Here is a 22,790-nt window from a genome sequence, read left to right as displayed (position 1 = left end):
AAAATAAGTAAAGCTTACCTACTCTGTTATTGGTTTCCTGAACCAGCTGCAGTACTGCAACTAGCACAAAAGATATTCTAGTATCCCTTCTATACACAAACACAGCTCCCAGCCATGGCAACAGGAGTGGCATATGCACTGAACACAGATACACATCTTCATGAGGTTTGTTGAGATTATGTTGAGAATCTAAATTCTGAAGTTTCAGTATAGACAAGCTTCAAACTAAGATAAATATGTGATGGCTATTGCAAAAGGAAATATGGTTAGTCTTCCTTTAAAAAAAGCAGCATTTGTATGATTTACTATATTTTCACTTATTCACAACTTTTGTCTTCATTGACTATGGGCTCTATTCAGCAGGAAGCAGTACTCCTATTGGTGAATGTAACACAGGAATCACACTGGTTTTGGCTCAGCAATCACACAAGCTTAGCTCTGATTCAGGACACAAATCCTCATTAAAAGTTCAAAAAGTACTTATCCGCAGAATTTTTTTCTCTGGATTTGTACTCCAATTATCCTTCCCCTCTCTAAGATCAGTATAGAACTAAACTGACCTGTACATATTTAGAAAGTGGCCATAGATGAAAATGAGACCTTAGTGAGAAAGTACCATGAGACCACTTATGGGGAAAGAGCTCTCAGAACAAGTCTTCTGCCAGTCTGCCAAGGAGTTTAAAAAAAACACACCTAATACATAGATGTAAGAAAACAAAAATTAAAATGCACAACTGTGAAGAATAGAAGGGACTGACCCATAAAAAAAAAAAAAAAAAAGGTGATCAGGTATGGGACTTGAAAAAAATTCTTAAAAAGTTCTGTTTTCCTAGTGTATTAGCTACATCATCTGTTTTGATGGGTTTAGCCCTCCTGAATCACCTGAGAAATGAAGTAGGGCATAAAGAGAGACTTAGGCCTGGTCCACACTAACCCCCCACTTCGAACTAAGATACGCAACTTCAGCTACGTGAATAACGTAGCTGAAGTCGAAGTACCTTAGTTCGAACTTACCGCGGGTCCAGACGCGGCAGGCAGGCTCCCCCGTCAACTCCGTGTACTCCTCTCGCAGAGCAGGAATACCGTACCGGCGTCGAGGGCGAGCACTTCCGGGATTGATTTATCGCGTCTAGACAAGACGCGATAAATCGATCCCAGACGATCGATTGCTTACCGCCGGACTAGGAGGTAAGTATAGACCTACCCCAAGGCACAAAACCTTAGTGGGAGTTAAGAGCCTAAATACCATTCATTGAGGATCTGGGCTTTACCTCCTAACCTAACTTTTCCACCTACAAATGAGTTACTGGCTTGAAAAAAAATAACAGCCTGCTGAACCTTCTCCAAATCTAGCCTTTTTAAAGTTATAAAATCATATTTTTCCCTCCCATTTACACTTTATAATTGGCACCGTAACCAAGAAAAAAGTAGCTCTTGAAAATTTTCCAACCGGGAGCAAAAGTGGAAGTGCCAGGAATTTAATGAGAAAGCTTGTTCTCACAATATTTCCAACTCATTATTTCCAAGACTCGAGAAGTTAATTTTTGGGTGCTTATCCTAATCAAACCTGAACATTTCACCTTTGAGATTTACCTATGGATCGTCTACAGCCTCAGTACCCACAGAAGTCATCCAAAAAAGTATTCTGAAGCCTGGCTCCTGCTGAACTGCACTAGTGGGTACGGAAGCCAGTTCTTCAAATCATAGAAGTCTTTGGGTGTTTCCTTTTATTAACGACCCACATTATGTGGTATTTAGGCAAAAAGTATTTCTAGGAAAAGGTGCTGATCACATTTGTTAGACCAAACTCTCTCACTGAGACTCAATGTCATCCATAATAGTACATTAAATATAAAGACTTCCCTCCATCTCTACATTGTAAAATGCAGGCATCACGCCAAAAGAACTAGCTAAATTGTGCTGCTGAAGGAAAACTCAACAAATACCATTACTGTTGAAACTTGTTGCTCATTTAACTTGCAGAATTAGTACTGCAAAGGGAGTATGAATACGAATGGTGAAACTGTCTTGTAAGTAAATCTTCTTCTTCCCAGGAAAAAGATTTCATTACAAATGAAATATTCTTCTACAACAGTCATATCTATGCTTATGCAATACAATATGCTAAATTACAATACATAATTCATTATTAATAAAATTTATTATATTTTACAGACCAGATAGCCAAATAACCATTTTTTGAAAAAAAGAGCCAGATAGCAAATGTGAAGGGAACGTCATTGTAGACACTCTGCAATCCGAGAACTGAGGCAATGGAAATATTTACGTACAAGCCTGTTTTAAATACTTTTACATCAAACGTACAGTAGCATGTGAGAATTCCATTTGGTAGTCTAACTGATGAATCATTAATAAATTTTTCCATTTAAAGAAAATTACACACATTGTATACAGCTGAGTTAAAAATCAAAGACTATACCCCCTTTTTATTCTAGTAAACTAATGTCATACGAGTCTTCGTATAAGTGCAGAAAACAGGGTTCTTTATACTCCTTCTGCTTCCTAAGAAATTTTGTATTTTATACGAAACACTAATATTGTTAAATGATACACACCCTTTTAAGCATTATTGCCTAAAATGTGATGCAATAGAGATACAGGAACCAATAACCAAGTTGCAACTGAAGGCTTTGGGCAAATTTTATTTGCTAAATCGGATGTGCTAAACAACAAATTATAATGTAAAGCAATTTAACTTTAGAAAAATAAATGTTAACCAAAAATAGTAAAAAAAAAAAAAAAAATACCCCAAACAAGAACAACAACAAAAGCCTGCACTTTTTCCTTGTGCTGGCTAAAAATGCAATAATTTTTAGGTGTAATCAGATTTAGGGTATTTTCTACTTTATCACTCTAAGAGCAAGACTTTTTATTTTACTTTTAAAAGTACTTGAAAAGATTAAGCATATGGCACCCGGTATACAGAAGTTATCAAGATTTCAGCAAGCATAAGGTAAAATAACGTTTAGTTAAAAAGTTAAGTGAACACTTGCCAGTAATTTAAAAGGTGAATGCTTACTATAGTAGTTTCGTGAATAAGTAAGCAGGAAGTAGTTATTTTCCCACTATTCCTATTGAGCCTATAAAAATAAACAGCAATGATTTGATCATTTGTAGTTATGATCCATAGCAGCAATATCAGTATTAAAAATCTTGTGGAAATAACTATAAATAATAATTAATTCACAACATGGCTTATGGTGATATAAGTAAAGTGATAACATGTACTTGATTTAAAAAAATGCAGGGAGTATAAAGAACTTTACATTCTCTTTCTTTTTTTAATGTATGCATAAAATTTATTGCTCCCTTTTTCAATATTTATAGACATTAAAAACACAACTAATTTTTTCAACACAAATAAATAAGGACAAAGGTCCTGTAACAAGAATGTGTTTACAAGGAACATAAGAAAAACAATAGATTTATCTTATCATAACCATCATTCACACAGACTGATGGGTCATATTACGTTTTTTTCTTTGCAAAACAACATTATAGATCACTATAGTACAACGTACTAAAGTCTCTTTGTCTTTCTTTCTTTAAAAAAAAAAAAAATCTTGCCCTGGATACCTTTCAGTAGGGCAGCTTGAACAGTTCAGCGCCACTTCCAAACCCCTCTGGAGATCAGACGATAAAATTCTTCGGCAATCAGAGACAGGACAAAGGGCTTTCTCGTGCTATTTCCATGTTTTCATGTTTGCTGGCTTAACATCATTGTGTACACGTACGACTTCAGTACATAACATCAGATGCGATGACGTTCAGAGCTGGCAAACAGAGAAACAGCATGAGAAAAGCCCTTTCCTGCATCCCATATACCATAAAAGTTTGCCTGTCAAATTTCAACTAGGTCAATACCTATGTGTTCTGTGGGGTATTCGAGGTGTTGAAGTGTACTTCTACAACAATTTTTGACTAAAGGATTAAATATATATATATATATATATATATATATATACACACACGTGTGTGTGTGTGTATATATACAAGTGTGTGTGTGTGTATATATATATATATATATATATATATATATATATATATATATATATATATATATATATATATATATATATATATATNATATATATATATATATATATATATATAATTTAATCCTTTAGTCAAAAATTGTTGTAGAAGTACACTTCAACACTTCGTGTGTATGTGTGTGTGTGTATATATATACACACATGTGTGTATATATACACATACATATACACGTGCACACACGTTTGTGTGTGTATACATACAAACACCAAATTTGAGAACAGAAGTCAGAGGAATGGTAGGCATACTAAGTAGTAGTACATTATCAGTCTTCCCATTAATGTATATAATCAGAGCAAAAACTGAGTCCCTGGCTGCTTCTACTAAAACGTATCTAGAAGAAGAAGAACACAACATGAGCAAAAGCATGTAATTGTGTTCGACGGGGTTTCAGCAGACACTTGACATGCTTCCAGGCCATAATTCATAAGAATGTAAAACTTTGCTCCAAAAAGTCACTTTGCTCCAATCCTGGCACCAACAATCAAGTGTTTCAGCATTAGCAAAAGTCGGGTAAGTGAATGGCTGATCAGATCAACTGTCCCAATAGGCAAGAAAATGCTATCGGGAAACAAGCTCACCAAGAAAACACCAGCCAGTGGTCAGGACATTGCCTTAGGCTGCCCATCACTATGAGTGATTGTCAAAAATTCTGTGAAAGAATAAGGGATGAAATAAATGGTAGAAATCACGGTAAAACATAAATCACATCTCACTGATGATCAAAGTCATATCATGAACTATGATTATGAAACAAATCAAAGTGATGTCATGAGCAGAAAAGTGTAACATGGCACGTTCTCAACAGTTATGCTTTCTGAATGTATTGAGAGTGAAATGTGATAAAAAAAATTCAGACTAAAGTGAGGTTTTTGCTATCACTCAAAATTTCTTATTTTTTCAATTAAAAACTGATTTTTTTCAGTTTCCTAGCTCCCTCCCTTTTTTCCAATTCCCACAATCTCTTTTTATTTTTCTGCCTCTGGAGGGAAAAAAGAGGAAGGGAGAAAATGAAAAACCCAAACTGAAAATTTTCTGTCCAATTTTCCATTTTGACTTTTAATTGAAAAACTGAAACATTTCCCCAAGAAATAAAAAAAGATTTTCTAAATTTCCCATGGACAAAAATTACTACTTTTGACCAGCCTTACTTCAGTAGAACATCTTATGTACATTAGTGAGAGACTGAGAATGTGCTTTAAGCTTCAAGCGCAGAACATCTCAAGATGTTCACAACTGCTCCTTAACTGCACATATGTGGTAGTACACTTCAGTCGGGCCATGGTTACCAGTGATGATGTTCAAGCCAGAAAGGGAACAAAATAACAAGAATAATTAGAAATACCATAGTAAATACTTACAAATAAGCAAAACTTTTTTAAGGCCGTAAGCTAACATCCAGCCACTGCAGTGCAGAAACAAACATTCCCAGGGGACAAATGATCCCATACTTGCCTGTGATCGGGTTTCCTGAACTTTCTCTTAAGTATCTGATACTGGTTACTGTCTGTGACAGGATACCAGGCTAAACAGACCACAGCATGGGATTGCAGAGCTATTAGTATGTGAGTGGGGGAGAGGACTGTGCTTTTACTTGTAAACTAAGCTAATGTGGTTCTCAGAATAATTGAGAAATAAATATGGAACCCCACAATATCATTTTCACAGTCACATTTAGAAACATAGCCACACTGAGCCAAATTCACCACTGGTGTGAGTGCAAGTGCACTGAAGCCACCAGGAGTGAGCATCGCACGAAGTCCAACAAAGGTCTATCTCCCATTTGATTTATTTTTATTCAGTGGGAGTAGAATATCTAACTCCCTTAGGCCTCTTTGAAGATCTCAGCTAGTGTCCCCAACTACCAAGTGTTAGTGAAAAACATATGTGCCGTTCCTATTGTCTTTCATATCTGTGAGGGTACATGTTGATGAAAACTGTCTGACTGATAGCCCTGATAATTGAAGGCCTCTATAAATAGAACTCCTACAATGCTGGCAGTGGTAGTGCACATTTCCCACACTGCTCAGCCAACATGGCTCAATCCTGACTTGGAGCCAAACAGGAGTTCAGTCTCCATGCCTGTTCAGTCCCTGATCTCCATGCTCAGGTTAGTAACAACAGTAGTGACAATTCTGGTGGAGGCACTTGTTTGTTTCTCTACGGTTGTGGACATTGATTCAGTGGGAACTAGAAAGAAGCACTAAACTCATCTTACATACTGTAGGCCACTGCAGACCTACATGATATTTATGACTTTTGATCACTAAAAATGTGAATTAAATTTGAACCAGGTCACATTATGTATTAATCTGAATCTATGTAAACACTAAGTTTACTTGACTATTTCTGTTTAAAAACATCTGCTGGAAATCAAATAATCATTTTTTACAAAAATACACCTGATTTTATTGACCTAACTCTCCCACTGAGTTGCTCTCCTGCTCAGTTGTGCTTTCCTTTGCTTTCTGAGGGCAGATGAAGTAATATTTGTTCTAATTTCTACATCTCAGAGTAAGGAGTGATGTTAGAAAAAATTACAAGACCCTAATATAATCACTGCATGTCCTTCAGGAAAAGCCATCCACCTGCCTCAACAGGTGAGGGAACTTGATGGGACTGCCAGTGAAGGGGGACAGGCCCAGCAGCAAGGGAGGGAGACACTCACTAAGGGACACTAGGTAGGCCCTCCCAGTGGGAGTCTCTGGCCAGCTGGTGGGAAGCGGTGTTGATTGACCAGCATTCCCCAGCTCCCAGGATTTAGCTGGCAGGGGGGCCATGTGGAGCCTCTTTTGGACAAGAACATCTACAAGAATGTGAAAAGGACAAGGAGAGGAAGTATAATACAGGAGAAGATTGCAAAGTTTTAAAGAAGCCTTTTGGCATATTGTCTCTTTGGCCCCAGTTTTCAAATATGGCATTTACTTTAGAGCACCTGGTTCTACAGTTGTGCACTCTTCATATATGCATATTGATGTCCAGATATTCATTTGAGGCACCTAAGTGCAGTTTTAAGCAAATGTTTGGCCACCCAACTTTGAAAATTGTGCTCTACGGCAACACAAACCATATGCCAACTCATATTGCCTCTTTCTGCCTATGTTTATTCACTACCTATTGTGAGTATAGAATGACAAATGCGGAGAGAGATGGGATACATGCGCAACCTTATCAGGGTATTTTATTAAAAGTCTTACTCTACTCCCACTAAGCTTAATGGCAAAAGTCCTATTGACTTAAAACCTGATCCTTCTGCTGTTGAAGTTTGCTCTATAGCACACAAATATATCCCCGCCCCCGACATGACTAGCAAAGTTGGCTAATAAAAAGTTGATGATTTGGAAGACACTCAATGTCACCTCTATTTTACAAATTCCTGATTGTCCTACCCTGGAAAACACTGCATTATTACTAACAATTAGTCTCTTCACAGTCTATCACTTTGAAAAGCTTCTTTAGCACATTAATTTCTAATACTTCACAAAAGAATACTTGCTATTCTATAAGTTTCCATGTATTTGTGGCCACTAGGATTGATTAAATAATTACTGTGAAATGACTTTTTAAAAAATAATATGGATTATCATTCTCTCTCTCCCCCCTCAGACACACATAAGAGGTATTACATATATATTATGCTTTTCCTTCTTCAGCCATTCTCGACCTCTCCAGTAACATCCTCATTCCCTTCCCTTTTGGTGGTTCATGGTGTAATTGCCCTTTGGCTGCTCTTGAGCTCTCTGATTCCTTCAGCAGTAGCAGCTTTGGGCTGGTTATGTTATTTATTTCCTTTTCCTTTTGGCCACTCAAGGTGTCTCAGCTTTTTAATGAAAAACATTCAAACATTCTCTTCTGTGTTTTCCCCTCTAAATATACATATATTCAGCACATCTCATCAGAACAAATACTACAAGGATTTTCCATCGTGTTATAGATCAGTTAGACCAGTGTTCTTCAATTTAAGGCCTGCGAGCCAGTGGCGGCTCCCAAGGATCTTAAGTGCGGCTCTCTGTTGATTGCACTCTCCAGCAGCAGTGGGGCTACAGCTAAGACAGGCTCCCTGCCTGCCCTGGCCCCATGCCACTCCCGGAAGCGGCCAGCATGCCCCCACGGCTCCAGGAGGGTGGGGGTGGAGGGCGGGGGAGCAGAGGTCTCCGCACACTGCTCCTGCCTGCAAGCACCACCCCCGCAGCTCCCATTGGCCGGGAACAAGGAACTGTGGCCAATGGGAGTTGCAGGGGCAGTGCCTGCAGAGAGGGGCAGCATGCAGAACCATGTGCCCCCCCCAGGGGCTGAAGGGGTGCGTTGGCCCCTTCCAGGAGCGGCGTGGGGCTGGGGCCACCCGAAGTAAGTGCCGTCCCCTTCAATGGGCAGGTTCTAAATAGCTCTTCCACTACCCAACCTGCAGCCTCCTGAAGCCAGCCCCCAATGCCCTCTCCTACACTCCAAGTCCCTGCCCCAGCCCATAGCCCCTCCCAGAGCCAGCCCCCAATACCCACTCCTGCACCCCAAGCCCCAGCCCGGAGCCCCCTTCCAGAGCCAGCACTCCATACCGCCTCCTGGAGCTGCAGCCCATATCCCCTCCTGTATCCAAACACTCTGCCCCAGCCTGGAGTCCCCTCCTGCACCCAAATTCCCTCCCAGAGCTTGCACCCCTCACCCCCTCCTATACCCCAAGCCCCTGCTCGAGCCACGAGCCCCCTCCAAGAGCCAGCACCCTGTACCCCCTTCTGCATCCCAAGCAATATTACCAATAACGGCAATATTACCATACCAACCAACAAAGAACTCAGAGTGTTCAACGGTCTGTGGCGGGTGTGTGTTCAACTGTCTGTGTCGGATTGATGTGGCTCTCACATTGAAGGTTTTTTGCCAAAGTGGCCCCCACTTCAAAAATAATAAAGAGCACTGAGTTAGACCAATCCAAGCAGTAACACAGAATCAAGGACCATTTTTTAGCTTTGCAAAACCCAAACCAGGTTTTATTTGCACAGATGGGCCAGGAGCCAAATTTTAAAGCTTTGGTGGGTCCATATACATGTTTTCAGTGATAGTTCAATTCTGTATCAAATGAGGATGGTCAAACTAAATTTGTTTCATAATAACTGAGTGATATCTTGGTTTTGCAGAAACAAAACCAGAGACAATTCTGATTAGAGACCCATTTATCCCAGCAACCTGAAATTTGGGAGGAAAAACTGAATAAATAATCTTGTTCCTTTTCTAGTCATGCTTCAGAGAACTTTTTGTTTGTAAACTGATGCATTGCAATAACTACTGTGCCGGGATAAAGCACATTTGTTCACAATTTGGAAACATTTATTCTTTATTTTTAAACACTAGAGCATTTGAGTTTTTAATGTAACAGGACTCAGCTCTGCCTACCGCTTTCTGCAAAGTCAGTGAATGCATGAAGCAACAGTTGCATTAATCTCAAACATGCCATTCAACTCTGAGGTTGGAAAAAGGGTAAATAGCATGACAACTAAAGTACTGTGGTGCTATAAGAAGCTTTTCTTTAATTTTTTTAAAGTTTTTTTTTTAAGGTTTTTTTTTTAGTTTTTTTTTTAGTCTCTCCACTGGCTAATAGAACTAACTGAAAACTTCAAATTATCCGGTCTTGAGTCACTCACTTGTATCCAATTCACATTCTTAAATGGAAATGAGGCCATTCTGTATATAAGAGACAGAGTCTTTCATTATTAGGACCAAATCTGACTGTTTAAAACTATCTATTAGAACTGCAGACCAACAGTTAATTTGGTTCTCTTTACTTTTCTTAAAAATATGATTCCCTTTACGTAATAAAATCCAACACAAAGGCCAGTCGAGTTAACTCCTTTCTTGTTTCAATACTTATATAGGTTCATTAACAAAATCGTTCATATTTTGCTTAAGTAATGAGAGCATTAATTTCAACGTTTAAAGGAAATGCTATTTGCAAGTGAATGTACAAGACTTTGTACGATGTGTTGTTAAAGTTTTCCCAGTTCGGTGTTCATTGACAGGACACAAACAAAATTAAGTCTAAAGGAGCAGGACTGCAGATTTAAACAAAATCAATACCATAATCCCATCTTCTGCTAATGTCTCATTATATTAATATTCACAGAATTGCCTCGAAATAATTTCAGGGGTGAGGAATACTCCAGAGGCAATGTGCTTTTCTGCCCCATTGGGGGGAAGGAGTGCTTGGACATCAGTCCACACAGGCTAGAAGCACAGTGAAAGAGAATACCTACATTTCCCTGCCCCCATCCCTGCCAAAGGAATTGTCTTCCATTCTTTTCTAACAGCCCTCTTGGGCAAATGGTTGGATGGTTCCAGAGGTTGCCACAGGCCTAGCTGTGTCTGCTGGGGGGAAGGTGACAGAATGCAAGGCCCTTGAGCAGGTAATGGTGGATGCTTTCAGCTCACAGGGCCTGAGGCAAAGCTGGTGGGAAGCGGTGTTGATTGATCAGCATTCCCCAGCTCCCAGAATTTAATCTGGCAAGGGGGCCTGAATTTAATAGAAAAACTCCCATTGATTTCAGTGGGCTCTGGATCAGGCCCCAACAGGTGCTGAGAAAACAACCTTCAAGTTCCAAAGTAAAATCACACACACGTCTTCTATTGCCTAATTTAAATTCAAAATTAATTCACTCAAATAGCTTTCACAGAAGACATTCAAATCTTTAACAAGATATTAACCCCCCCACCATTGTCTCTGTTGTCTTAGAAATATGAAGAAATCCTTTTCTATTCCATTTTCTGTTAATGTCGCTCAGCAAAAGATAATGCTTTGTACAGAGCAGGGATTTTGTCTACCTCACAGACTGGTGTTAAAAATAAAAAGAAAGTAAAAGAAAAAGCAGTGGCAATCTTTGTATGCTGTAGATATGCAGTTTGAATGAGAACATTTCTTCAGGCCCCCTTTATTTTCACCATACCGTTAACAAAATTGCCTACCGAAAAGTAAGTCTAACCTATGGACCTGATCCTCAGCTAGGGTAAATCGTCAAAGCACCACTAAAGCCTACACAGATGTACCCTAGCTGAGGATCTGTTCCTGTATAGAAATAATTGAAGTGAATCCCATCTTATCACCACAAATATTTTATTAACTTCTTTTACTGCATAGATACCTCATGACTAACTCAAATAAAAGCATGGGAGTTTTCTTTGTACTGAGGATAGGCTACTGATGGAGAAAAAACTCAGATAAATAACAAACCCTTATCACAAATGCATTAATGCAGCTTTCCAGAATCTGGATTCAATTCTGATGTGATTCCCATTGCTTTAATAGGCCTTTCATTAGTGTCTTATAAAGCAACAGGGTGTTTAATTATCATTATATTTTTGTACTCCTTGTTAATCTGAGGGCTTTTTAATTCATTCATATGACTGCTGCTCTGAACTGTACCGCAGCTAATGTCTCTATGATCTGTACTTGGGCATGAAGGTGACAAAGTGAGGGCAATGCTTGTGATGCTTCTAAATTTTCCCACTGGCTTCATTACTGCTTTATATTGTTGATTATGTCAGTCAGCCGGCTTTTAGTAGCCTGCATGGTAGGGTATGTTTCTAGTCTGAAAATGGCACTCAATCTCTCAGTAGAAAAAAAAATCTTGCCTGCTTTTGAGAAACCTTGAGGTACAGCTCGGTCCAAATGAAGGCTCCAATTCTAGACTCCATTAGCATTAAGAACCACTTATCAGATGCTGCAAAGCTTTATTGCTTTCCACCTGGCCTAGATTACTTAGATTCCTGAGCATACAATACTAGCGAGGACAGTGCTACAACCCCTCTTTGTTTTACAGAGCTGCACAGCTAAATACTATGTTAATGCAGGAAGTACCATACTGCCATCTACAGACAGGAATATCCCCTAATATAATCATTCAGTACTAAATTTTCCCACAGCCAAGAGTCACTTTATTCTAATTTTCTCCTTTTAACATTGATGAATCACAAACTGTTTACATTTCAATGTCTCAGCCAAGCATGAACTTTCAGGCTTTTAATCTTTATAGACAAAGTTATTCTGCAGTGCTTAGACATACAGACAGAGAAAGAGAATGAGCAGCTAGAAACTTTGTATTACCTGTCTGGTGTGGATGGGGCCTGGGGTCTTGAAGCCACCTTGACAGCTGCATTCGGAGACGCTATAAGGGTCCGAGCTGCTTGAGGAGCACTTGGAGAGCGAGTCACAACCCACCACAAAGGTGTTATCCAGAGGCAGTTCCTGAATGACATGGTGCTTCTTAGGGGGTACAGGAGTCTCGGGTTTAATTTGAAAGGTGGGCTGTGGAGAGGCAGACTTGTAATGCTTTGCTAAATCTGGGCTGTCAGGCTTAAATGTGGTTGGTGTGGTGGCCCAGTTATATTTTCCCATAGTCTGTTCTTCAAGCTCTACAGGAATGTCTAAAGTGCCATTTATATGCTCATGGGCTGGATCATCGGGCTTAGATTCTTCAATTGTCACAAAGTTGAGAAGGAGGCTTTTAGGAGAGCGCTTCTTTTTCTTCTTCTTCTTCTTGATCTGTCGGTTCTCCTGGTTTGGGGAGACCCATTCCCCACTCTGCTTGCTTTTTTGGACAACCTTGTGCCGGGGTGTCTGGCGGCATCGTACCAGAGCAGTGACAAAAATGACCAGGATGACTGTCATGGTGCCTGCAATTATAGCAATGATGATTTTGACATAGTCATTGGTCTGTGGGGTTATCTCACCATCCCCAACATTCTGGCCCACTGGTGTTTCCATATTTCTGCGCACCAGCTCCTGCACGTATGAACCATTGGTGATGGTCTCATTCACAAATAAATGCACCAGTGCTATGGTATAGAGAGACTCTGGCTGTCCTAAATCATTGACTTTTATCACTAGCCTGTGTAAGCCATGATCTGCTGTGATTACCTTCTCTTTCAAAGTAATGTTGCCTGTTAACTGATCGATTGTAAACAAACCTCTTGAGTTCCCACCTATAATGCTGTAGCGGAGCTCTGCATTCATCCCTGTATCATTGTCAACTGCAAAGACTTTAGTCACCACGGATCCTGGATTGGTGGCTGTGGGAATTAAGTCATAGGAGTAGTTGGATGAAGGGATGACAAAAACCGGTCTGTTGTCATTCACGTCAACTACATTTATGGTCACTTTGGCAGTGGAAGAGCGTTGCACTCTTCCTCCATCGACAGCCTTCACCTGGAAAGTGTAAGAACCTTGTTGCTCTCTATCAAATGTAATATTGGGTCTTATTACACCAGTAAGTGGATCGATAATGAAATTCTCTCTGCCATTTAATATAGAGAGAGTAACTGCAGCATTCTCTCCAGAGTCAGCGTCAGTAACTGTGATGAGCCCCACTGTGCCATACATGGGCAGGTTTTCTGGCACATAGAAATTATATTCATTGTGGGTAAAAGCAGGGCTGTTGTCATTCTGGTCCAGAACTGATAGTGTCACAGTAGCATTGGTCTGCAATGGTGGCATCCCATTATCCTTAGCCAGTACAGTGAAGGAGTACCTGTCCTGCTTTTCCCTGTCCAGCTTTCTCACTGCTGTCAGAACTCCTGTGCGGCGATCCAGGTTGAAAATGGGGGGTGCATCTGAACCCAGCATATAACTGATCTCAGCATTGCGTCCACTGTCTGCATCTGTGGCACTGATCTTGGTCAGCTGGGTACCAGGAGCATTGTTCTCAGGAATGGAAAGTCCTATGACAGGCTGGGTAAAAACTGGGGCATTGTCATTCTCATCTTTGATTTTGATCAGCAGCATTGCAGACTGATTTAAGGGAGGTTTCCCTGAATCAGAGGCCACTATTTTAATAGCATATTCTCGCGTAGCCTCATAGTCTAGAAATGTGGCAGTCTCCAATAGAAACTGATTATCAAACACTGGCTTTAACCTAAAAGGGACATCATGGTCTGTGAAGCAGGTAACTTTTCCATTCAGATCAGCATCCTTGTCCATTACTGTAATCAGGGCAATTTTTGTATTGAGCGGCGCTTTCTCAGACAGGAGCACAGTCCCATTCACTGGATTGATGATGTATCTTGTGTCTATGGATGGGACATTATCGTTAATATCTGTGATATTTACTGTCACTGTTGCTCTTGATGGAATTGAGCTGCCATCACTTGCCAAAACAGTTAACTTGTGTATGGGTGACTCCTCCCTGTCCAGTGGTTCCTTAATTGTGATGAGGCCAGTGGTGTTATCTAAGGCAAAGAGCCTTTTGGCCAGACTGGAGATCTGATTGCTGAAAAAGAAGTGGATCTGTGCATTTGAGCCCAGATCAGCATCAGTGGCATGGAGCTGAGAAACTGAGGTGCCCACTGGAGCATTTTCTGGAATGCTAACTTCAATGTCATTTTCCTTAAAGACTGGGCGATTGTCATTCACATCAGTAACTGTTACTTGTAGGATGGCTGTACTGGATCTGGGAGGTGTTCCACCATCTTCAACTTTAATCTTCATCACATATGTGTCTTTCTGCTCCCTGTCCAGGATCTGCTGGACAATCAACTGGGGCCATTTGTCTCCCTCAGGTGTTTCAATTATATCAAGTCCAAATACATTTTGACCCTAGAAGACACAGAAAGGGGAACAATTTTATTATGAAAATATATTACAAACAGATACACATCTTTACAGGGGATCCCATGAAAATACCTTTATAGGTGTATTTATACTGCTAGATTAAGCCGTTAGCCTTTAGCACAGAGCTGTGTGTACCTGTGCCTCCCTAGTAGCAGGCCTGAGCAGGAATGGTGTTTCAGAGCATCAAGGTTCCTTTTACAGCTCCAGCTCAAATTACTGCAACTCCTGAAAACATATGGCTTACTTCCTATTTTACACCTAGCGGGGCGGGGGGGAGGGGGGGGCAGAGGGAAGAGATGCCAAGGCTCAACTTACATCAGACCCCATGCTCACATAAGGGCAGTATCCACAGAGCTAAGGGTGTGCCCCACAACAAGCCTGTACCCGAGATTTGGGGAGGACAAGCAAAAGGATAAGGGGACTTAATCCCCAGTTCAGCAGAGCAAGACAAGGGTACAATCTGTACCGTGTAGAGAAAAGAAAAACTACACCATATTGAAAAGGGGATTACCACATAATTTACGATTCAAGTGGCACAGTCACAACTGAGACATGTTAGGTTATTAGAAATACATGAAAATCAGGAAGAATTATTCCCCTTTTCATCACTATGTATTTCATATTTGCAGTGAAAAATACATTCCAAGTGTGAAAATAAGATGTTTTTTCTTATGAATAATAATCACTGGACTATTACATTTACACTTTGAGTAATAAGATCCTGTAATAGGGTTTGTTGAACACTTTATGCCTTTCTTACAGCAAGTAATGCATTTATATGTGCAGACACTGTGAAAACACAGCTTTTCCTCAAACTATGGGATGGACAGAGTGGTCTAAAAGTAATGTGCTGTCCTGCAGGTGGGAGACTGGAGTCTGGTTCCCACTGCTGATATCTCTCTGGGCCAACAGATGCTGGGACTCTTGCAAAGGGAGCATAAACATCCCCCAAGGAGAAGGAAGTGATTAGCAATGATCAATAGCAATCTCTCTGACTGATGAAGAATGGTGTTGACAGATTCCAAAGGGAATCCTGACAACCTTATCTCCCCAGAAGGATGGGGCCATAATGCAGGCAATGAAGATTGATGTGTAACATGGGTGAAAATGGGGGCTCAGTGAGGCTCTGATAGGATGGGGGGCAGGGAACAGTTAGGATTTTATGTGTGTATGTATGTATTTGTTTTTTAAGAACGTTAAACTCTCATTATGCCTGTCATGTTTAAAGTCAGAAATCGGGCTGCTGACCTAGCTCTTGCTATAGTCATGATGGGACTGGTTCTACCACCCTTATTCACACTGAGTAGTAACTTACTGCATGAGTATTTTCATTGGCTTTAATGAGTCTACTCAGGGCCGGCTCTGGCTTTTTTGCCACCCCAGGCAAAAAAGCCTCCGGCCATCCCCCCCCCCCACCAGCATGGCAGGGGAGGGCGGCCGGAGCCCCGGGGGGAGGGCGGTGAGCCCCGGCCGGGGCTCCGCTCTCCCCAGCGGCCGGGGGGAGGGCGCCAGGGGGGGAGGGCAGAGTGCCCGGCCGGGACTCCGCTCTCCCCGGTGGCCAGAGCCAGAGCACTGCACCGCGCCGCCTCTCTCCAGGTGCTGCCCCAAGCACAAGCTTGGTGGGCTGGTGCCTGGAGCCGGCCCTGAGTTTACTCACTTAGCAAGCACCTAGTAAGCATGAGTAAGGGTGGCAGAATTGGGCCTGCTATCATTTTATTTATTCATTTTAATTTATACACAAATTGCTAAAAGATCATCTCTCCATGGCTCTAGATTCTGCCAATAAAATTTACAAAGACAACTGTTAGTTGTAAATTAAACTAACGTTAACCAGACGTAAAAATGAAACATCAGCTCTGGTTGGAAAACAGATCTTAAAAGTTATGAAAACAAATGTAGATCTTGCTTTTTCACTGAAAGGTGAGTGAAGATACCAACCCTGCTAATCATGTCCGAATCAAGTTCTATATCCTATGAACCAAACGGGTTAATTTCTAAAGCAGTGACCCCATGACAAACCTTCTCTTTATTAAAGACAAGTGAATCTTCTCCCTCAGTGATAGGATTATCATGAGTGGATTACTGCAGGCAACCTTGCTAGCAGTTGTTTAATTTGGACTAAGGCTCTTATTTGTTGCAAAAATGCTGAATTAAATAAACTGCTCTTTCAACACTGATTTCCAGAAAAGCCTAGCAAGAGTGGGGGGGAAAAAAAGTCAGCTTTCCTTCAGTTCTTTATTTGCACACAAGCTGACAGATGTGCATTGATTATTCTGTCATTAGCTCCTGCAACTACAACAAACACTATATACAGACTTTTAATTCATGAAACTACATACCCAATTTAGCTTTTCTTTAACTATCACATATGACAAGAGACACATTTTTCATTATAGCATCTGATTTTGGCTTAAACATATAACTTCAGTTCCCTGTCACTAGCAGTAAACTGCTAGGGAAACAGCAAAAAATCCAACACAAATTAGAATTTTTACTGAAAATATCAGCATTTTAACGAAATGTTTTATGCAAAATTGCTACCATATAGAATGTAATAGGGATTAATTAAATACAGAGTTTTATAGAAATTACTCTAAAAAAAATACCAAATATAATAGAGAACTTGCTCTTCTATGTAATTTTTAAACTGATCTACAGCAACACATAGAAAATTACATTCCTGTTATATTAGGGTATGTCTACACGGCTGCCAAGAGCAAGTCTCTCAGCCCTGGTTGCCAGACTTTTGCTAGTAGGTCTCGTGCTGGTGTGCTGAAAATAACAATGTGGAAGTTTCAGCTTCAGAACGTTAGAGTCCAAGCCCGAACATAAAAGCAATGTCTACACAGCTATTTTTAGTGCACTGGCACGGGCCCTGCCACTGCATCTGTATCTGTTGACATAAGTGGCAGTAAAGCCAGTCAAAATGACAATTAATGCAATTTTTTTTTAAACAGACCAATTCAAGCAAACCTAATGGTACATATTGTTGAAATAAATAAGAATAGGGACTGTTCCATTAAATACACACTTTAACACACCTATCGTGAGGATGGAAAGCTCTCTCACTTTAAACAGTCTTTGAAAAATGATGAAACATTCAACAACAAAAGGAACTATAAGGCTCTGACCGACTCCTCCATGAGTAAAGAAATTTAGAGTTAAGAATGATAATCCAGGCTGAGCTATCAGCTTTAACTCTCACCAAACAAACACAGAGGATGAAATTCTGGCTCCACTGAAGCTAATGGGAACATTGGCACTGACTTCAAGAGGTCAGGATTTCACCCATAGGGCCAGATTCTGACACCCTTATTCACCAAGCTGTCCCACTGCATCAGTGGGATTATTCCTGGTGTTGGTGCTGCTCAACAGCAGCAAAGGTAACCGAATTTAGCTCATAATATAAATCTAATAGAAAGTTAGCACATATAAAGTATTGTTCACCTTCAAAGTGCTTTACAAACAGTACTCTTAAAACTGGGAAGTATTGTCCCAATGTTTTGATGTGGGTAACAAAGGAAGAGTTAAATTATTTCATTTTAAGACATGCTAAGCACTGTAACTCCCATCTATTCAAGGCAAAAGAAGCTTCTCTTTCCAGAGCCAGGATTAGCATTAAGGAGCTCCTGGGTCAGACCATGAGACACTCTCTCTCTCTCAAAAGAACAGCACAGTGATATGCACTTAAGCAATAGTATCAGCCCAGATTTTCAGCTTAAACTCTACTTCCTTACAATATAAGACCATTCACTACACTGGAGTCATGCATTACATTGAGAGGTTCCTGTAATTACAAATCAGTATTTTTGTTGAAAGAACTCCCTGCCGTATTTACCTGATCATTCGTAATGGATCCAAATGTCCTTTTCGGTGCTGTTTTGGGCTGTCATGTAAATACAAAATTAGAAAGTTTTTTAAAATGTGTAACATTGAAGTAAACCTGTAAATACACAACTATTCAAACACGGACACTCAACACAGTGAAGTGCAACAGCTCTTTCAGTGCTACAACAGGCTAGCGTTCTGGGACTTAAGAGGGGGCTCCTAGGGTCCATTCCTGTACAAACTTGCTTCTGGCATATGCGATTCTGCAGTATCACAAGCTGTCTCATTGAACTCAGTGGGATTCAGATTCTGGAGTAAGAGCTAAACCTAGCAGGAAATATTTGCATGATTGGGCTCTTGGTTGGCAGATTACTGACTGGATGAACTGGAAAAGCAAAGCCATGGGTCAGTGCAGGCACCATTAACATGGCCTGCCGTGGCCAAGACTACTCAGAAAATTAAGTTTGCGAACCAATAAGTGGATAGACAGTAACAGCTCTATCGGATGCTGATAAACTGATAGACCACAATGGCTTCTTAAATAAATAGAGCCCCAACCCCCCCCCAACTATGGTAAAAAAATTCACATTAAAAATGTACAATGCTGTGTGATGCATAGCACTTTGGATTTTAAAAGGGAATCAGTGTTTGTGATTATTTTTGAGACCATCAGAGAGTATTTGTTCATGTAATAAACAAATAAGGGGTAGATCCTGTAAGGTGCATGGTGTGCTTATATTTCACTAAAGGAGAATGCTAAGCACCTCACAGATTCAGGCCCTCATTGGCAAGAAGGCCTTGTATCTGCAGACATGTTTAACTTAAGGCAATTTACTCACAGTGCATAAAATTAAGCATATTTTAACAGGTTGAGGACCTAAATCTATTTAGCAGATTGTACAAATGACAAAATCTATAAAGAATGTATATAAGAAATATTCAAAGTGGTAATAAAATATACAATGAGCAAGTGGGCCCATACAGTTTAACCATCCTAAAATGAGGGAACCTACCATACAAAACACTTGTGGTTAGATAATCCTGGCATCAAACTGTGAATCAGATATAATGTTTCCTGACTCCTTGGCACAAAATTATTTTAAACAGATAAGTCATTTGCAAAAATAATACTCTAATAAGAAAATCTTCAATATATAAGCAGCTTGCATCCAAATGATCCTAAAGTGCTTTAAGAACCCTCCCCCGAAATAGCTCAGCTGTTTGCTGGCTGATGAACATTTCAGGTATAGCCAAGAAGGAAACACTTGCAGTTCTGTTGAACATACAAGGTAGGTCCCAACTTTCTGTTGTTGTCAAGAGAATTCCTATGGAACACTGTAGCACAGCAGGTGCAGTCAAGAATGAGCCAAAAGAAAGAATTACAGTAACACAGACACAAGATTTCTAATGCAAAATTATACAGGAGCTGCAAAATGGGATAGATTAGTTTTCAGATTTTGTTTTTAAAAAGCATGCATTTTTCTTTCAAGTTTGACACTTTGAATGTGAAACATGTAAATACCCACAGCAAAGCTAAACCCACTAAATACAGAGTTACTATAGATAATAAGTAAATACTAGCACATTCAGAAGCATGGTAGCATGAATGCCGCAGCTCTAATGACAGGAATACCAGGTCTCCAGTCTGCTGTCACAATGTGTGATTCAGATTTGTATTCAATCTGAACGATTGCGCTGCATTACGCTTCTCTGTCATTTAATGCACACCGACTTTCCGCTCTCTTTTCGGCAATACTGTATGACTTGGGTTCCATTAAATGTATGCAACGGGGGGAGGGAGGGGGTGGAAGGAGTGTGGTGTACACATACTAAAAAACAGCAAGATAGCCTCAAAGAAGAAACTGAAATTAGAGATCTGTGAAATATTTGCAACACAAACAGAAATCCACGGGAAATTTGCCTGCTGTTGGGTTCCATTATAAACTAGAAACCCAAGCAAGGTTTGTCAGAACATCCGCTGAGGTTAAAGAACTGAGGCCCGGTTTCAAGTAAACTTGGGTAAATGCATGGTTTTGTATCAATACTATGCACAGTTGCTGTTTCATATGTTTTCATATGTTGATGTAAATACTGCGACATATGACAACAGTCTAAACTGAATTTTGCTTAGACAGTCAAATCGAAAACTCAAAGTGGAACTTGGGGGTTCTGAATTTCCATAAATCTAAGCTAAATGAAATGCCTGTACAAGAACTTGTATGTAAATACGTTCAGCTCCTTGCCTAAACTGTATGAATATGAAAAATCCAAGCGCAAAATCCATTTGGTGGACTACAAATTTATCGATGAACTTGGCCGCAAGTGCCTAAGCTTTTCTCAGTCTCAGTTTATGGTTTAAAAGAGCCACCCTACCTGTAAAGCACAAGCAAAGCTTTCCTATCCATACACTCAAAGCCTAACTACTTACATTATATCGATAGCGAGCATAATACTAGGCGGGGGCTCAGCACAAAGTACAGATAAGGAACCATTATTCCAAAAGGGAGAGAAAGGTAAGAAATACAATGGGCAAGTCAGCAGAGAATCAGTAAGTGGTCCAGAGTATTGTAATCTGAACAAAAAGGAGGTTTAGGAGGAATACACAAGCACTGAAATGCTTGGGAAGCTAAATTTAATGTTATTGCAGAAAGACTGAGAGTAATGTCTCTTGCTGTTCCTTACCACCCCAGGGCAGTCTGTCCTTTCTCTTCAGAACTCTTCCCAACCTTGATTTCCCCAAATCTCCTTTGGATTCGACTTCTCTGACAGTCTGACAATTTTATCCATAAAGCTGTCTTATATTTCCTGAGCTTGTGAAAGCTGATGAATGTTCTTTGACCAAATTGTGAACAGGAAAAGGTCTAGCCCACAGAATAATTGCCTTCCATGCCCTCATATAAGTTCTTTACACATGAGTTTAGCAAAACATATTAGCAGTTTCCTTAAATTTATGCTTTATACTGAAGACGACAAATGTCAGTGCAGTCGTCCTGACATGAAGGTGCCATTAGCAGTTTTATGGCCCAACTAAACCCTGACAAATCTCTCTTCACCAGTCATGTTTAGGGGTGCCGTAGTGATGGTTAACAAGACAGAGTTCCAGTTTTGGTATATGAACTGTATCTTCCCATATTACAAGTTGTTCTATAGCAAAGTAGGCAATACAGTAACAGCCTAAGTTTGTGTAACAATACTTAAAATCTTGTATTTTTCAAGCTCTCTCTTATCCTGGGTTACCAGGGCTGCCACTTTTAACAGTTTCCCCTCCAACACAAATTCTCTGCATCACACTATTATGATGCTTGTACTGTGGTATCAGCACATTGCTTCATCTCATCAGGATGTAACGTCATGACAACATGAAATAATTTGAAAGTCACTTGAGTGGTTCTGCAAACTTAGCTCAAATGGACTCCTATCTAGGTGCATCACCAAAGCAGCCAACTATCTCACAAGCATTAATTAATGTATCCCCACAATACTTTGAGGTAAGGAAGTATTACTACTCCTGTTTTATAGCTGGGGTCCTGAGATAGAAAGAGAGAGTACATCACTTGTCCAACATCATGCAAAGAGTCCGTGGCACATCCAGAAATTGAACCCGCTCTCTTGAGTACCACTCCAAGGCCTTAAATTCAAAATCATCCTTCTTTTAGGGACAGTTTCCCCAAAACAGGGACAGGTAACAAATGTAGGCAGGAGAATTAGAAAAGTGGATTCTCCTCCACATCACATCCCATTATATATGTTGAGAGACATACACACACACTCTACTGAACAGGAGATTGATTAAGTACATGATTGACAGTTTAAGGTATTGAATATGATTGAACATTGTTCTAAATGCTTCCATTTTTCCACAGCCTGAAGGAGGGTTCCAGAAACGTTTCCTGTCCCAGCAATGTTCCCCTTCTTTGTAATGGCACTAGGATTTATACAGGGAAGAAAGGATTTGGGGCTTACGTTCGGTATCTCATTGTTCTTTATTTTATTACAAACTTGAATTTTTATGATAGCATATTCTACATGTCACAGCATTATATATTTGATGCATTTGCCAGTTAAGGTTAACAGGGACCAAAGAACCAATCATCTGTAAATACATGATTACACATTTCATGGATATCACTTTCCAACACATAATTGTGGTTCAGGAAGTGTCAGGCAGAAAGCTATTCTGGGTACTCTCTCAACAAGAGCTAAATAAAGAGCCCATTCTGCCTTGGCCACCAGAACAAGGCACCTTGAGATTCTAAATACATTTTTAGAGTTATTGGACGACCAGGAGTTTGAGCAATGT

The 22,790-nt window shown here is 40.2% G+C and overlaps 1 protein-coding gene across 2 annotated transcripts in view; it reads right to left on the bottom strand.

Annotated features, from left to right (window-relative positions):
- PCDH11X (protocadherin 11 X-linked) overlaps positions 1-22,790 on the bottom strand; it is a 1,041,521-nt gene that overhangs the window by 869,181 nt on the left and 149,550 nt on the right. The window contains exons 3-5 of one of the 2 annotated variants that reach the window (XM_034780507.1): positions 18,501-18,548; positions 12,161-14,647; positions 2,143-3,794 (exon numbers count right to left, since the gene is read on the bottom strand). In XM_034780507.1, coding sequence (XP_034636398.1) covers positions 3,789-3,794; positions 12,161-14,647; positions 18,501-18,548 — 2,541 coding nt within the window. In that variant the 3' untranslated portion in view covers positions 2,143-3,788. Of the gene's footprint in view, positions 1-2,142; positions 3,795-12,160; positions 14,648-18,500; positions 18,549-22,790 lie in introns of those variants that run through there. The other variant, XM_034780506.1, reaches the window with a different exon arrangement.

This window comes from Trachemys scripta, chromosome 9 (genome assembly GCF_013100865.1).
Source record: "Trachemys scripta elegans isolate TJP31775 chromosome 9, CAS_Tse_1.0, whole genome shotgun sequence".
Lineage (NCBI taxonomy): Eukaryota > Metazoa > Chordata > Testudines > Emydidae > Trachemys > Trachemys scripta.
This window is presented reverse-complemented; position numbering and strand designations above follow the sequence as displayed.